This window comes from Callithrix jacchus, chromosome 6 (assembly GCF_049354715.1).
Source record: "Callithrix jacchus isolate 240 chromosome 6, calJac240_pri, whole genome shotgun sequence".
In the NCBI taxonomy this organism is placed as follows: Eukaryota; Metazoa; Chordata; class Mammalia; order Primates; family Cebidae; genus Callithrix; species Callithrix jacchus.
This window is the reverse complement of record NC_133507.1, coordinates 140,411,939-140,426,301: the sequence shown is the minus strand read 5'-3', so window position 1 is coordinate 140,426,301 and position 14,363 is coordinate 140,411,939. Positions and strand designations below refer to the sequence as shown.

Sequence of the window (14,363 nt, the reverse complement as noted above, 5' to 3'; positions counted from 1 at the left end):
GGAAAAACCCAAAACATCAATGTCCCATCAACTGGTGAGTGAATAAACAAAATGTGATATATCCATATAATGTAATACTAACCAGCTATAAAAAGGGGAATGATGATTAACTGTAAATGGGAGCCAGGGGCAATGGCTCACACCTACAATATCAGCACTTTGGGAGGCTGAAGTGGGAGGACTGCTTGAGCCCAAGAGTTCCAGACAAGCCTGGGGAACATTATAAAACCCCATCTCTACAAAAAATACAAAAAATTAGCTAAGTGCCATGGTGCATGCCTGTAATCCCAGCTACTTGAGATGCTGAGACACGAGAATCGCTTGAACCCGGGAGGTGGGGGTTGCAGTGAGCCGAGATCGTGCCACTGTACTCCAGCCTGGGTGACAGAGTGAGACCCCACCTCAAAAATTAAAAAAAAAAAAAAGAACTATAAATGGGTATGAGGGATTTTACTGGGGTGATAAAAATGTCCTAAAACTGAACTATGGCAAATTTACTAAAAATCATTTATCGACATCAAAAAAGAGTAAATCTTATACATAAATTATACCTGAATAAAGTGAGACAAGCAACATAGTTTGGCGAGCACCCAGGAAGGAAAAGCACTGTGTTTCAGAGAAGCAAAGTAGGGTTCTACAAGAGGGAACACTAACTTTACACTAACTTTGAATGCTAATTAAGCAAAATGTCCCCCCTGCAAAAAACAATAACCTTATTCTTCTCACTAGTGTACCTGTAGCACAAAATATTGTATATTCAGTTGTTATATTTTAAGTTTCATCAATAAAAAATTAGTGAAAATGTGTTTTCCCTCATTGTGTAAGTACTAAATATCCTCCATTTTTGCCTATTGGCTCACCATGCCTAAAATATTTACTATTGAAGAAGTTTGTTGATCCCTGCTCTAGTAGGTATTTTTCCCTTCAGAAAGAGAAAGCCCAGGGCTGTTGTTTCTGTGTTACTATAGAAGGTTGGCAAACTTCCTCAAACTAAGCAGATAGACTGAAAGAATTGGAAAAGGACAAACTTTCTCTTTCTCCTGAAGTCAGTGGATTCCAATGCTCCATCTGTGAAAACGGTCTTGATCCCATCCACAGTGTCCTTCTGTCCTTACCTGCCCTCCAGCCTCATGCAGCTGACTCTGGATGCGCTGGCAGAAGTCAGGATTGCACAGCAGAGTGAGAGGAGCCTTCAGTTGAATGGGCACAGGCTCAGTGGTCTCTAGCAGATGTTGCCACTCATTGCCACTGTCTGGCTCCTGAGGCAGAAGGGAGTGGAAGGGGCCAGGAGTAGTGTGTAAGTCTAAGGGTAGTAGATCCCAACCCGTAGAAACCATGGGGAATCATGAAGTAACTGCAAGAAGCCAGTGACCCCTTTAGCACAGAAATATTTCTTCAGTTATCTGCGGAAAAAGGTACAGCTGGCAGTCTGTGAGGGGTCTTGAAGAGTCTCTTGGAGAACACTGGCATGTGTGCATAAAGGGATACCTAGAAAGATGTCCACTGCAGCATGGTTTGTAATAATTTTAAAAAGGGAAAGATTATAAAGTCAGTCACTAAGGGAACAGTAAGCCATGGTCCATCCATATTAGAAAATATTATGAGGTTATTAAAAAGATTGTGAAGGCTGCACGTGGTGGCTCACGCCTGTAATCCCAGCACTTTGGGAGGAAGAGGTGGATGGATCACCTGAGGTCAGGAGTTCAAGACCAGCCTGGCCAACGTGGTGAAACCCCATCTCTATAAAAATACAGGTGGTAGCACACTCCTGTAATTTCAGTCCAGCCTGGGCGACAGAGCAAGACTCAAAAAAAAAAAAGAAAAAGAAAAAAGAAAAGAAAAAGTCTGGGCACAGTGGTTCATGCCTGTAATCCCAGCACTTTGGGAGGTCGAGGTGGGCGGATCATCTGGAGTCAGGAGTTTGAGACTGGCCTGACCAACATGGAGAAACTCCATCTCTACTAAAAATACAAAATTAGCTGGGTGTGATGCCACATGCTATTATAGCTGGTGTAATCCCAGCTATTCAGGAGGCTGAGGCAGGAGAATCGCTTGAACCCGGGAAGCAGATGTTGTGGTGACCCTAGATCACGTCATTGCACTCCAGCCTGGCCAAGAAGAGCAAAACTCTGTCTCGATAAAAATAAAAATAAGAAGTGTTGCTATGGTTTGAATGTTCTGTCCTCTCCAAAACTCACATTAGAAACTTAATCTCCATTGCACCAGCATTAGGAGGTAGTGCCTGATCGGGAGTGTTTAGGTCACAAGGGCTCTGCCTTCAAGAATGGACTGACGCTATAAGAAGGGTTTGCAGTGGCTTACGCCTGTAATCCCAGCACTTTGGGAGGCCAAGGCAAGTGAATCACGAGGTCAGGAGTTCAAGACCAGCCTGGCCAAGATGGTGAAACCCTGTCTCTACTAAAAATACAAAAATTAGCCAGGTGTGGTGGCATGCATCTGTAATCTCAGCTACTCAGGAGGCTGAGGCAGGGAATTGCTTGAACCCAGGAGGCAGAGGTTGCGGTAAGCTGAGATTGTGCCACTGTACTCCACCTTGGGCAACAGAGCAAGACTCTGTCTCAAAAAAAAAAGAAGGGCTTGCAGGAGTGGGTTCATTCTCCTCTGCACTTCTGGAAAGTGAGAACACTGCATTCGTCATTCTTCCCCTCTCAAGGACTAGCATTCAAGGCACCTTCCTGGAGACTATGACCCAATCTGCCAGCACCTTGATCTTGGACTTCACAGACTCCAGAATTGTGAGAAATAAATTTCTGTTTTTAATAAATTACCTGTCTGAGGTATTCTGTTATAGCAGCAAAAAATAGACTAAGACAAGGGTATATACAGGAATTCTTTGTGGTATTCTCATAATTATTCTTTAAGTTGGAAATTATTTCAAAAAAAAGGGCAAAACTCTAAAAAAAAAATTAATAAAAGATTGTAGGCCTGGCACAGTGGCTCACGCCTGTTATGCCAGCAATTTGGGAGGCCAAGGTGGGCAGATCATTTGAGGTCAGGAATTTGAGACTAGCCTGACCAACATGGTGAAACTCTGTCTCTTCTAAAAATATAAAAATTAGCCAGGCATGGTGGCACAAGCCTATAATCCCAGCTACTCAGCAGGCTGAGGCAGGAGAATTGCTTGAACCCAGGAGGCAGAGGTGCAGTGAGCCAAGATCTTGCCACTGCACTTCAGCCTGGGCAACAGAGTAAGACTGTCTTGAAAAGAAAAAAAAAGATTGTGGTAAAACTACATGCTCTGGTGTAGAAAGATCCCAGATTATATGGTGAAAGAGGCATGACGCCAAATAATACATGTAGTACAAACTCAGTAACGGAAAAACAGCCAAACCATAAAATCCTACGTGTGCATATGCATGTATGTGAAATTATAGAAAGTTTGGAAGGAGACAGCCTAAATTAATAACACTGGTCACCCTGAGGACTAACTCAATGAGGACCTTCATTTTTACCTATGTGTTTCCATTTTTCATAATTATATGTTCAGATACTGTGCAATTAAAATCTATAAATGAGTAAAAAAGCAATACCTTTTAATACAAAGGGAGCTCATACTTAGGGGATTGGGAATCACTGTTCTAGAAAAACATCTACCTAGACCCAGCATCCCATGAAAGAAACAAAGTCAATAAGAGCCCCTGGGCCTCACCTCATTTTCCAGGTCCACTGCATCAATGCCCCGCTGGCCCAGCACCTCTGGCCTCTCCTCTGGGAATGCTTGTTCACAATCTGGGGTGGTCAGGTTTTCCCTGCCAGAGGAAGCCAGGGAGTAGAATGGGTTTCAAACCTATGAGTCTCAAGATTCATTAACTTGTCCCTCTCTGTAGGCCCAGGATAGGAATGAGAAACAAGCCATATAGGATTGACTAGAGGAGACTTCTTTCTGGGATATAGGATATGACCAGCACAGGATATGTTGACTACTACAAAAATATCCTTAAGTGTCTTCTCACTTTAGAGCTTATTCTCGAGTCTGCTTTGCAGTTTTCACCTAGGGCTCTCAACCCAAAATAATCTTCCCTTTTGGATAGAGATGATTCTTTCCTTTTCAGCTAACCGTTTTTTTTTTTTTTTTGAGACAGTCTCACTCTTTCGTCAGGTGCCAGGCTGGAGTACAGTGGCACTATCTCAACTCACTGCAACCTCCACTTCCCGGCTTCAAGAAATTCTTCTGCCTCAGCTTTCTGAGTAGTTGGGACTACAGGTGTGCACCACCATACCTAGCTAATTTTTGTATTTTAGTAGAGACGGGGTTTCACTATTGTTGGCCAGGCTGGTCTCCGTCTCTTGACTTTGTGATCCACCCGCCTTGACCTCCCAAAGTGCTAGGATTACAGGCGTGAGCCACTGTGCCCAGCCTCAGCCAACCTTTCAATGTACATAAAGAAGAGAAATGCCCCAAGTTTGCTGATGAATCAGAAAAGCATCTATAATTAGAATCCAAGAACCTAGGACTCAGACTCTCAAGGCTCTATCCATATTTAGGCAGTGGCTAGTAACAGGGACCATTTTGTATTTGCTTTGGCTAGAGTCAAAGATATGCAAGCTACCCTGCTCTACAAATCCCTACCTATACCCTTCTCACCCAGGTGCATGGGGCACCGCTCCAGTCCCTGACTCAGCCCAGCTGCTCTTCATTTCTGAGGTTAAGATCCCAGCCAGGAGGCTTGATTCCTGAGGAGTGGTCCCGAGTCTGGGCAGAGGGGCTGTGCCAGGAGCCACCGTGCTGGTTTTGTCCTCTTGCTCAAGGGCAGGTCCTGTGTTCTGATGTTTCTATGGGAGGTAGGAGACGACACTGGATCAGAGCTATTTGGTTGACATAGGACACTATGGATGCTATTCATAGCCCTCCCCCAAACCCTAGAAAGTCACCCTCCTCCTCTAACTCCCCAGTCACTAGTCTGGTCATTTCACATATTTTCCTCTGCCCCACATACCTTCTGCCTGGCCTCCTCAGCCATGCGCTTATAGGCCTGAGTCAAGATGCGAGACTGATTGCCTTTGGGGGCCAATCGATGGGCCTGTTCGTCCTTTAGGACCTGCAGTTCTGGGGGTAGGCGGCTGGTGAACGGGTTGCCCAAATATGGGCGTGCTGGCTCAGTTATTACTGCAGGGAGGGAAGAGGAGGAAGACATGATCATGGGGGTTGTAGTCACTATGTCCACTTGGCCAGGGACAACTTCAGTGTCTCCAGGCTTCTGTGCAAGAAGACCATTTTGAAAAAGTGACAAGAGATTACAAGGGAAATGGCAAAGGTTAGCTGAAGGGCTAGGAAGAAAGTTCAAGCTGCAGGAGGAAAGAGGATATGTTAGACCTAGATGGTGGGGGAAGGGAAAGGGAAGTGGTTTGGAGAAAGTTCTGGGAAGTACAAGAGGCATGGGAACCTGATGACTCACTGGTGACACGACCAGCAATAAAGGGGTGATGTAAGAGGTCTGGCCAGGACAGTCGCTGCCGGGGGTCTTTGGTGAGCAGTCCCTGCAGGAAGTTCTACAGAGAGAAAAATATACTCCATCAGTCATTCCTTCCCTTCCCTTAGGGCTCTAACTTATCAGCAGAACTGGCAAACCAAGACTCCCATATCCATTTTCACAGCAGACTAGCTGCTCCTGATCACACCCTCTAAAAACTTTGTTTAGGCCCCATTTTCCTGGCTGACATCACGGACAGACCACTGCCTCACCCCCTAGGGACAGGACCCCAAATCCTGTTCATGGACATTTTATAACCCCAGAAGTAAAAACAAATTTTAATGTCACCAACTTTGTAAAGAAGGGAGGAAAAAGGCCGGGCACGGTGGCTCACGCCTGTAATCCCAGCACTTTGGGAGGCCAAGGCGGGTGGATCACGAGGTCAAGAGATCCAGACCATCCTGGTCAACATGGTGGCGCGTGCCTGTAATCCCAGCTACTCAGGAGGCTGAGGCAGGAGAATTGCCTGAACCCAGGAGCGGAGGTTGCGGTGAGCCGAGATCGCGCCATTGCACTCCAGCCTGGGTAACAAGAGCGAAACTCCGTCTCAAAAAAAAAAAAAAAAGAAGGGAGAAAAAAAAACTGGGAGAAAGAGATGTCATCTTCATAAACATCTTCAGAAAACAAACATTCAAAGAATTCCCAAACTATTCACACTGTCCTCTCTTTGACTGTTTTGTTTGTGGCTGGGTAGGAACAGATGCATTTTTGGTTAAAAGCACATTCACAAACAAGTAATTGTGTGAAGGTGTGTTTGGGAGTACTCAAAAACAGAAATCTCTTAGCAAGTCTTGAGAAGTGGAGAGATAAGGAGACTGTCTCTGAAAAGGATACATCGATTACCAGGAATCTTTGGGGAAATCCCCAATTGGGCCTGAAATAGGAACAGAGGTACTAGTAGATTATGACCACTTTTCTAAAACAAGGTGATCTGTTTAACTACGGATGTTGCTGGAGCTTCCTGCACATCAGCCCACGGGAGAATGAATATACTATGTGTGCCTCCTCCACTTAAGATTCCTTCATTTAGGTTCTTCTTGACAATTATTGGGGCCTCCTCAGCTAAACAGGGGAGGAATTTGTTGTCCCTTCTCTCTCTCTCTCTTTTTTTTTTTTGCTGTCCCTTTTCATCTCAGATAAAGCAAAGCTGTAATGAGGTTTCACTCTGTGAGAAGATTGTATTTAAATTCCATTGAAGATCTATAATTTTGCCCTACATAAAAAATAAACGAGGGTTGGGTGCAGTAACTCATGCCTGTAATCCTAACACTTTAGGAAGTTGAGACAGGAAGATTTGAGGCCAGGAGTTTGAGACCAGCCTGTGCAACAGAGTGAGACCCTGTCTCTAAAAAAAAAAAATTAATTAAAAAAGAAATAGAAAAGAAGTCCAATTCCTTTCCCACTCTCTTCCCTCCTCCAGCCTACTGACTTAGTCACAGAGAGTAGGCACCACCTCCATCATCTGTCCCTAATCACTGAACCAGCTCCACCAGCTCCCACCATGCCCTCTATTCCATAAGTGGAATAGATGGCATGTAAGAGGACCAGTATCTATCTCCGGTATCTTCAAGTTACTTTTTCATTGTAATACAGCATAGCCTGGCTCAAACTGGAGTCACCATTCTCAGGTTTGGCAAACTTTAGAACATCCTCCCAGAATAAGCCCCTGCAGTAGAAAAGCAAGGCTGCCCGGCCCCGCTCCGGCATTGATATGGTTTGGATTTGTGTCCCCATCCAAATCTCATGTTGAATTGTAATAATCTCCAATGTTGGAGGAAGGGTCTGGTAGGAGGTGATTGTATTATGGGGGTGGACTTCCCCCTGCTGTTCTCATGATAGTGAGTGAGTTTTCATGAGATCTGGCTGTTTAAAAGTGTGTAGCACCTTCCCCTTCTCTATCTTCCTCCTAATCCACCACTTAAGACATGCCTGTTTCCCTTTTGCTTTCCGCCATGATTGTAAGTTTCCTGAGGCCTCCCAAGCCACGCTTCCTGTACAGGCTATCAAACTGTGAGCCAATTAAACCTCTTTGATTTATAAATTACCCAGTCTCTGATAGCTCTGTATAGCAATGTGAGAACAAACTAACAAAGGCATTAATTCAGTAACTGCAAAGTCCTGCCTTGGCTCTGGAAAAGGACTTTGGAAAAAGGAACAGAGGTAGAGGGAGACAGATTTCTAATGTAAAAGTAATCACCCTTTCAATATTCATTACCTTAAAGCAGGGACTAATAGTTGAAGGCCAGCGTACAGGGTCCTTGAGAATGAGGCTGACCAGTTGAAAGATGCTTGTAGCATAGAAGGGAGGGGTGCCTACTGCCAGTTCATACAGTATGCAGCCAACAGACCAGAGGTCCGCCGTGTGGTCGTATGGCCGCTCCTCCACCAGCTCCGGAGACATATAGAGTGGTGTGCCTTTGATGGACGTCAGCACCATTGTGTTGGTGCTCATAGCCCGGGCAAACCTGCAGAAGATAATGGGATGGAAATGGAAAGGGAAAAGATATTCTAAATCTGGTCACTACTACCTTACATAGAGATATCCCGAACCGGAGCAGAGGGAGCATCTTTGATGATGCTCCAAAAGACCCAGCAGAAGTCCCAGTCTCCAGCTCTGGTTCTAAAATGAGGACCAAGTAAGTCAAGAGTATGGTCTAAGATTCCCTGTGAAACTGGAAGCATAGATGGATGCTCAGAATCCTTACCCAAAGTCACAGAGCTTGATGCCACCACCCTTGGCAAGGAGGATGTTCTGAGGTTTCATGTCTCGGTGTAGGATGCGGTGAGAATGCAGATAGTACAGGGCTGACACCAACTGAGCAGCGATGACCTGAACCTAGAGGTCAAACAAGTGGGAGAAAGAAAGAAAAGGTAAGAAGCAGCAGCTGGCTGTCAAGCCCAAAAACTTTTCCTAATACTACTGCTAATCTTTTCTTCCTTCCCTTTCTTGCAGAGCTTCACACTATTCCTTTCTTAGTTATTGCTCCCCTTGTTTAATCACTCTTTCATTTGCTCATTCATTCATTCAATGCAAATTTATTGAATCTCATTTACTATCTGCTTGACTATGGGCAAACTAAGGTGACAATCTATATAACGACCCCATCCACTTCAGAGGATTATTGTGAGGATTGAGTTAAAGCATGCAAAATAATATTCAGAATGGTGCCTGGCACATAGGAAATATTCAAAATACATTACCCTTTATTAAATAAGACAAAATGCCTTTTTTCAGGAGAAGTAGTCAGACAAACAAACGAGACAGATAAAACAAATATGAGGCCGGGTGAGGCGGGTCACTCCTGTAATCCCAGCACTTTGGGAGGCCAAGGCGGGCAGATCATGAGGTCAGAAGATCGAGACCATCCTGGGTAACAGGGTGAAACCCCATCTCTACTACAAATACAAAAAATTAGCCAGGCGTGGTGGCACACGCCTGTAGTCCCAGCTAATCTGAGGCTGAGGCAGGAGGATCGGGAGGCAGAGGTTGCAGTGAGCGGAGATCACACCACTGCATTCCAGCCTGGGCGACAGAGCAAGACTCCATCTCAAAATAAAAACAAAAAACCAAACAAAACAAAAATATGGTGGTTGGGTGTGGTGGTCACGCCTGTAATGCCAGCACTTTGGGAGGTTGAGGTGGGCGGATCACCTGAGGCCAGGAGTTCGAGACCAGCCTGCCTAACATGGTGAAACCCCATCTCTATTAAAAATACAAAATTAGGGAACGATCCAAGATGGCCGATCGCTAACATCCCGGGATTGCAGCTCTCAGTGAAGGCATGGAGAACTAGAGGACGCCACACTTTCAGACAAATTCTGGTCGCTCACGGAGCAGAAGATCCCCAGTGGAGGAAACACACGGGTCGCCAGCGTGACTCTCGTGGCTGGCACAGCGGTTCCGCCGGCATCTTGGCGCGGCAGCTCTTGGAGCAGAGTAAACAGGTTTAGAGGACCTACACGGGCCCCCAGCACAACACCAGAGCCCGTCACAGCGGCTGTGACGGCACCTCAGTGTGGCAGCGCTCGGCGCAGAGTAAACGGGACCAGTTCCCCTTCTGACCTAGGTTTGGAGCCCCGGGAAGGCAGAGTCGCCTACTACGGACACAAGAAAGAAGCCCGGACACAAGAAGGAAGCCCGACAGGAGAATCCTGGGAAGAAAAGCACCATCAGTTTTAACGCTGCTGCTCTGGCCCTGGGAACTAACAACCTGGACGCCCACTCAAGAGACCTAATCTGAAAGTTGGTAAATTCAAAGACGACAGGAGGATAAATTTACAATGACGGGAAGAAACCAGCGTAAAAAAGCTGAGAATACTCAAAGTCAGAACGCCTCTCCCTCTAAAGATGAACACAGTTCCACATCAACAATGGAACAAGGCTGGATGGAGAACCAGCGCATCGCAATGACAGAAGTACTCTTCAAGGAATGGATAATAACAAACTTCGGTGAGTGAAAAGAACATGTTGTAGCCCAACATAAAGAAATTAGGAATTTTGAAAAAAGGTTTGATGAAATCCTATTGAGAATAGACAACTTAGAGAGGAATATAAGTGAATTAATGAAACTGAAGAATACAATACAGGAACTCCGAGAAGTATGCACAGGTTTAAACACTCGAATTGTTCAAGCAGAAGAAGGGATATCAGAGGTCAAAGTCCAACTTAATGAAATAAAACGTGAAGAAAAGATTAGAGAAAAAAGGATAAAAAGGAATGAGCAAAGTCTCCAAGAAATGTGGGACTATGTGAAAAGACCAAATTTACATTTGATAGGTATACCTCAATGCGACCGAGAGAATGAATCCAAGCTGGAAAATACCCTTCAGGATATTATTCAGGAAAATTTTCCTAAACTAGCAAAGCAGGTCAACATTCAATCCCAGGTAATAAAGAGAACACCACAAAGATATTCCTCAAGAAGAGCAACCCCAAGGCACATAATCATTAGATTCACCAGGGTTGAAATGAAGGAGAAAATACTAAGGGCAGCCAGAGAGAAAGGTCAGGTTACCAACAAAGGCAAGCCTATCAGACTTACAGCAGATCTTTCAGCAGAAACTCTACAAGCCAGAAGAGAGTGGGGGCCAATATTCAACCTCCTCAAAGAACAGAACCTTCAGCCCAGAATTTCATATCCAGCCAAACTAAACTTCACAACTGAAGGAAAAATAAAATCTTTTATGAACAAGCAAGAACTCAGAGATTTTATTACCACCAGGCCTGCTTTACAAGAGCTTCTAAAAGAAGCATTACACACAGAAAGAAACAACCAGTATTAGCCTTTCTCAAAATATACCAAAAAGTAAAGAGCACCAACAGAAAGAAGAATTTACACCAACGAATGGATAAAACAGCCAGTTAACATCAAATGGCAGTAACCCTAAATTTAAATCGACTAAATCCCCCAATCAAAAGATACAGCCAAAACCCAACGGCATGTTACATCCAGACCTGTTTCACATGCAAGGATACACAAAGACTCAAAACAAAGGGATGGAGAAAGATTTACCAACCAAATGGAGAGCAAAAATAAACAATAAATAAAAAGCAGGAGTTGCAAATCTCGTTATCAGATAAAATAGATTTTAAAGCAACAAAGATACAGTGGTAAAAGGATCAACACAACAACAAGAGCTAACAATCCTAACACCCAGATACATAAAGACTTAGACTCAATGAGACAGAAAATTAATAAGGATATCAAGGACTCGAACTCAGATCCGGAACAAATAAACTTAATAAATATTTATAGAGCTCCCCACTTCAAATACACAAAATATACATTCTTGTCAATACCACATCACACCTACTCATAAGTTTAAATGAAACATTGATTGGCCATTATTAATACCCAATTTTGTTCAGAATAAAGCAATATTTCCGTTTACTCTCCCTCTTTCTTCCTCTCCTTTACTTATTTATTTTTTTTTCTTTCCTTCTCTCAAAAAAAAGAAATCAACTTGTAAACCTCTAGATCCAGGTCGGCAATGTCTCTCTCATTGCTTGATTTCCTTCCTTCCCTTCCCTCCCTCTCTCCCTCCCACCCCCCTACTTCCCTTCCTTCCTTCCTTCATCCCTTCCTTCCTCCCTACCATCCTCCTTCCCTCCCTTCCTGCCTTCCTCCCAAAAAAAAAAAAAAAAATACAAAATTAGCTGGGTATGGCGGCACATGCTATAATCCTAGCTACTGGGGAAGCTGAAGCAGGAGAATCACTTGAACCCAGGAGGCGGAAGTTGCTGTAAACCAAGATTGTGTCACTGGACTCCAGCCTGGGCAACAGAGTGAGACTCCATCTCAAAAAATAAAATTCAATTAAAAATGAAATAATAAAAGAATATGATTATTTACTATTTGTCAGAAGGAAAGGGAATGCTGCAATAATGAGTCCCGAGGGGGCCTACTTGCTCAGATACAGAGAAACTCCTAGAATAAATGTGACTGGAGGATATGTCCAATAAAATCCCACTGTTAACCACTATGTCCTGGTGGTGAATCCTGACTCACCACACCTTTATTCTTTTTTTTTTTTTTTTTGAGACAGAGTTTTGCTCTTGTTGCCCAGGCTGGAGTACAACGGCGCGATCTCAGCTCACTGCAACCTTGGTCTCCCGGATTCAAGCAATTCTCTTGCCTCAGCCTCTCGAGTAGCTGGGATTATAGGCATGCACCACCACACCGGGCTAATTTTGTATTTTTAGTAGAGATGGGGTTTGGTCAGGCTGATCTCAAACTCCCGACCTCAAGTATCTGCCTGCCTTGGCCTCCCAAAGTGCTGGAATTACAGGCATAAGCCACCATGCCCAGCCCACAACCTTTATTCTTACTGCCCTCTTTCTGGTACCATCACACTGGGCCTTCTTCCATAAAGGTATGTAATAACAATAACAGTGTTAATAGCTAACTATTTAAACACATTACCTGACTTGTCACTCTTCACCATAGACTTATCAGGCAAACATGATTATTATCTCCATTTTACAAATGAGGAAACTAAGCACAAATAAATTAAAGCAACTTATCCAAGGAGACCCAGCTAGGAAGGAGCAGAGCCAAGCTTCCTACTCGGATATTTTGGATCCAATGTTTACATAATTCACTCCCACGCTACACTGTCTCTATATACCTAGACTCCTTTTTTTTTTTTTTTTTTTTGAGATGGAGTCTCGCTCTCTTGCCCAGGAAGGGCTGCAGTGGCGCGATCTCAGCTCACCATAACCTCCGCCTCTCAGGTTCAAGCGATTCTCCTACCTCAGCCTCCCAAGTAGCTGGGCTTATAGGTGCGCATCACCATGCCCAGCTAATTTTTATATTTTTAGTAGAGACAGGGTTTCACCATGTTGGTCAGGCAGGTCTCAAACTCCTGACCTTGTGATCCACCTGCCTCAGCCTCCGAAAGTGCTGGGATTTCGAACTCCTGACCTTGTGATCCACCTGCCTCAGCCTCCCAAAGTGCTGCGACTCCAGGCGTGAGCCACCACACCCAGCTTATACCTAGACTCTTATATTCTTCTCAGAAGTCTTCGAAATGGAGACTCTCAGTGCCCTTAGCTTGCTCTACCAGTTCTTCCCTGGAGAGAGGTCGATGGTGGGGGAAAACTTGAAGGCAGGAAGCATACCTGGTCTTCGGGAAGTTTTCCATCATCTTCTAGGATCTGAAAGAGCTCTCCCTCAGCATAGTCTGTCACCACCACCACCTACAGATAGAAGACAGTGGCACGAGGCTGGGAAATTCCTGAGACCCTTGTGCTTAGGAAGAGGGGGCCCAAAACTGTCAAAGCACACCTCTTTGTCAGTTTCAAAGCTGTCAAGCATATGCACAATGTTGGGATGCTGCAGACCCCGCATGATTTCAATCTCTCGTTGCAAATTCCTCAGCTCCTTCTCTGAGCGCCCCAATTTTGGAATGAACTTCAGGGCTATGACCTGTCAGTGGTAAGGTGAAGAGTTAATGCCTAATCACACACTGAAAAGAGCCAGAATTTCAGCCTTAATCTCAGAGCTCCAGAAGTCAGACTTTAGAGTATTTGAGAAACTCTTATTTCTGTTAGTCTCTCACTTCCACTTTCCCCATGGTACCGTGGCCTTATCCAGGCTTTCCCCACTCCTCATCCCAGGAGGAAACAACATTTGCCAGACATCCACCTTCTTGGAGAAGTGTTCTGATTTAATCAAAGGAGTCAAGAGGAGATTCAGGGGAAAAGAAAGGAAGAAAAAACGAAGAGGGAATAATAGAGTTCAAGTGGTTTAACTCTTACTAGATGGTACGCTAGAAACTAATAATATTTGTTGTTTACTAAGAGCCCGGCACTGTACTAAGTGATTTAATGTGACAACATATTTAATCCTCAAACTCCATCAATCAGTTGCTGTTCTTATCCCCATTCTAGAGATGAGGAATTTGAGACATAGAGAAGTTAAGTAATTTATCTATAATTCTAAGGCTAGAAAGCAGTGGAGATGGAATTTGCACCCAAGTAATCCAACTTCAGAGTTTATACTCCATAAGAAGTATGAGGGAGTCAGTGCCTTAGAAATACAAACTGGTAGAAATACATCTCTTCTTGACCCATTTTCCACCCGGGTTGGAGGTACCAAATCCCACCCAAAAGGTATCCCTCTTTGTGCAACACCTGAGCACTGTATTTTCTTCGACCCTTGTACACCCTTCCAAAAGAGCCTTCTCCAATCATCTCCAATACGTGGTACTTTTCCATGACAGAGGTTTCAGGATCTCTTAGAAGGAAAAACGTAGAGATGGTGGTAAAGAGCTATAGATCCAGGGACAGTTCCACAACATCTGGGAGGCCTAGTTCGGGCATGAGAAAGAAAAAATGTTAGCCACCTTGCCTTTTCCTCTTTTTCACAA

At 44.4% G+C, this 14,363-nt stretch overlaps 1 protein-coding gene across 11 annotated transcripts in view; it reads right to left on the bottom strand.

The window, feature by feature from the left end:
* The window catches only part of STK36 (serine/threonine kinase 36), a 33,352-nt gene that overhangs the window by 18,298 nt on the left and 691 nt on the right, over positions 1-14,363 (bottom strand). For all 11 annotated transcript variants that reach the window (XM_078328504.1, XM_035305718.2, XM_017973728.4 and 8 more), the window contains exons 2-11: positions 14,128-14,303; positions 13,280-13,420; positions 13,114-13,191; positions 8,198-8,328; positions 7,708-7,957; positions 5,418-5,511; positions 4,959-5,128; positions 4,607-4,794; positions 3,671-3,770; positions 1,116-1,259 (exon numbers count right to left, since the gene is read on the bottom strand). In XM_078328504.1, the coding sequence (XP_078184630.1) occupies positions 1,116-1,259; positions 3,671-3,770; positions 4,607-4,794; positions 4,959-5,128; positions 5,418-5,511; positions 7,708-7,957; positions 8,198-8,328; positions 13,114-13,191; positions 13,280-13,420; positions 14,128-14,211 (1,380 nt within the window). In that variant the 5' untranslated portion in view covers positions 14,212-14,303. The remainder of the gene's footprint in view (positions 1-1,115; positions 1,260-3,670; positions 3,771-4,606; positions 4,795-4,958; positions 5,129-5,417; positions 5,512-7,707; positions 7,958-8,197; positions 8,329-13,113; positions 13,192-13,279; positions 13,421-14,127; positions 14,304-14,363) is intronic.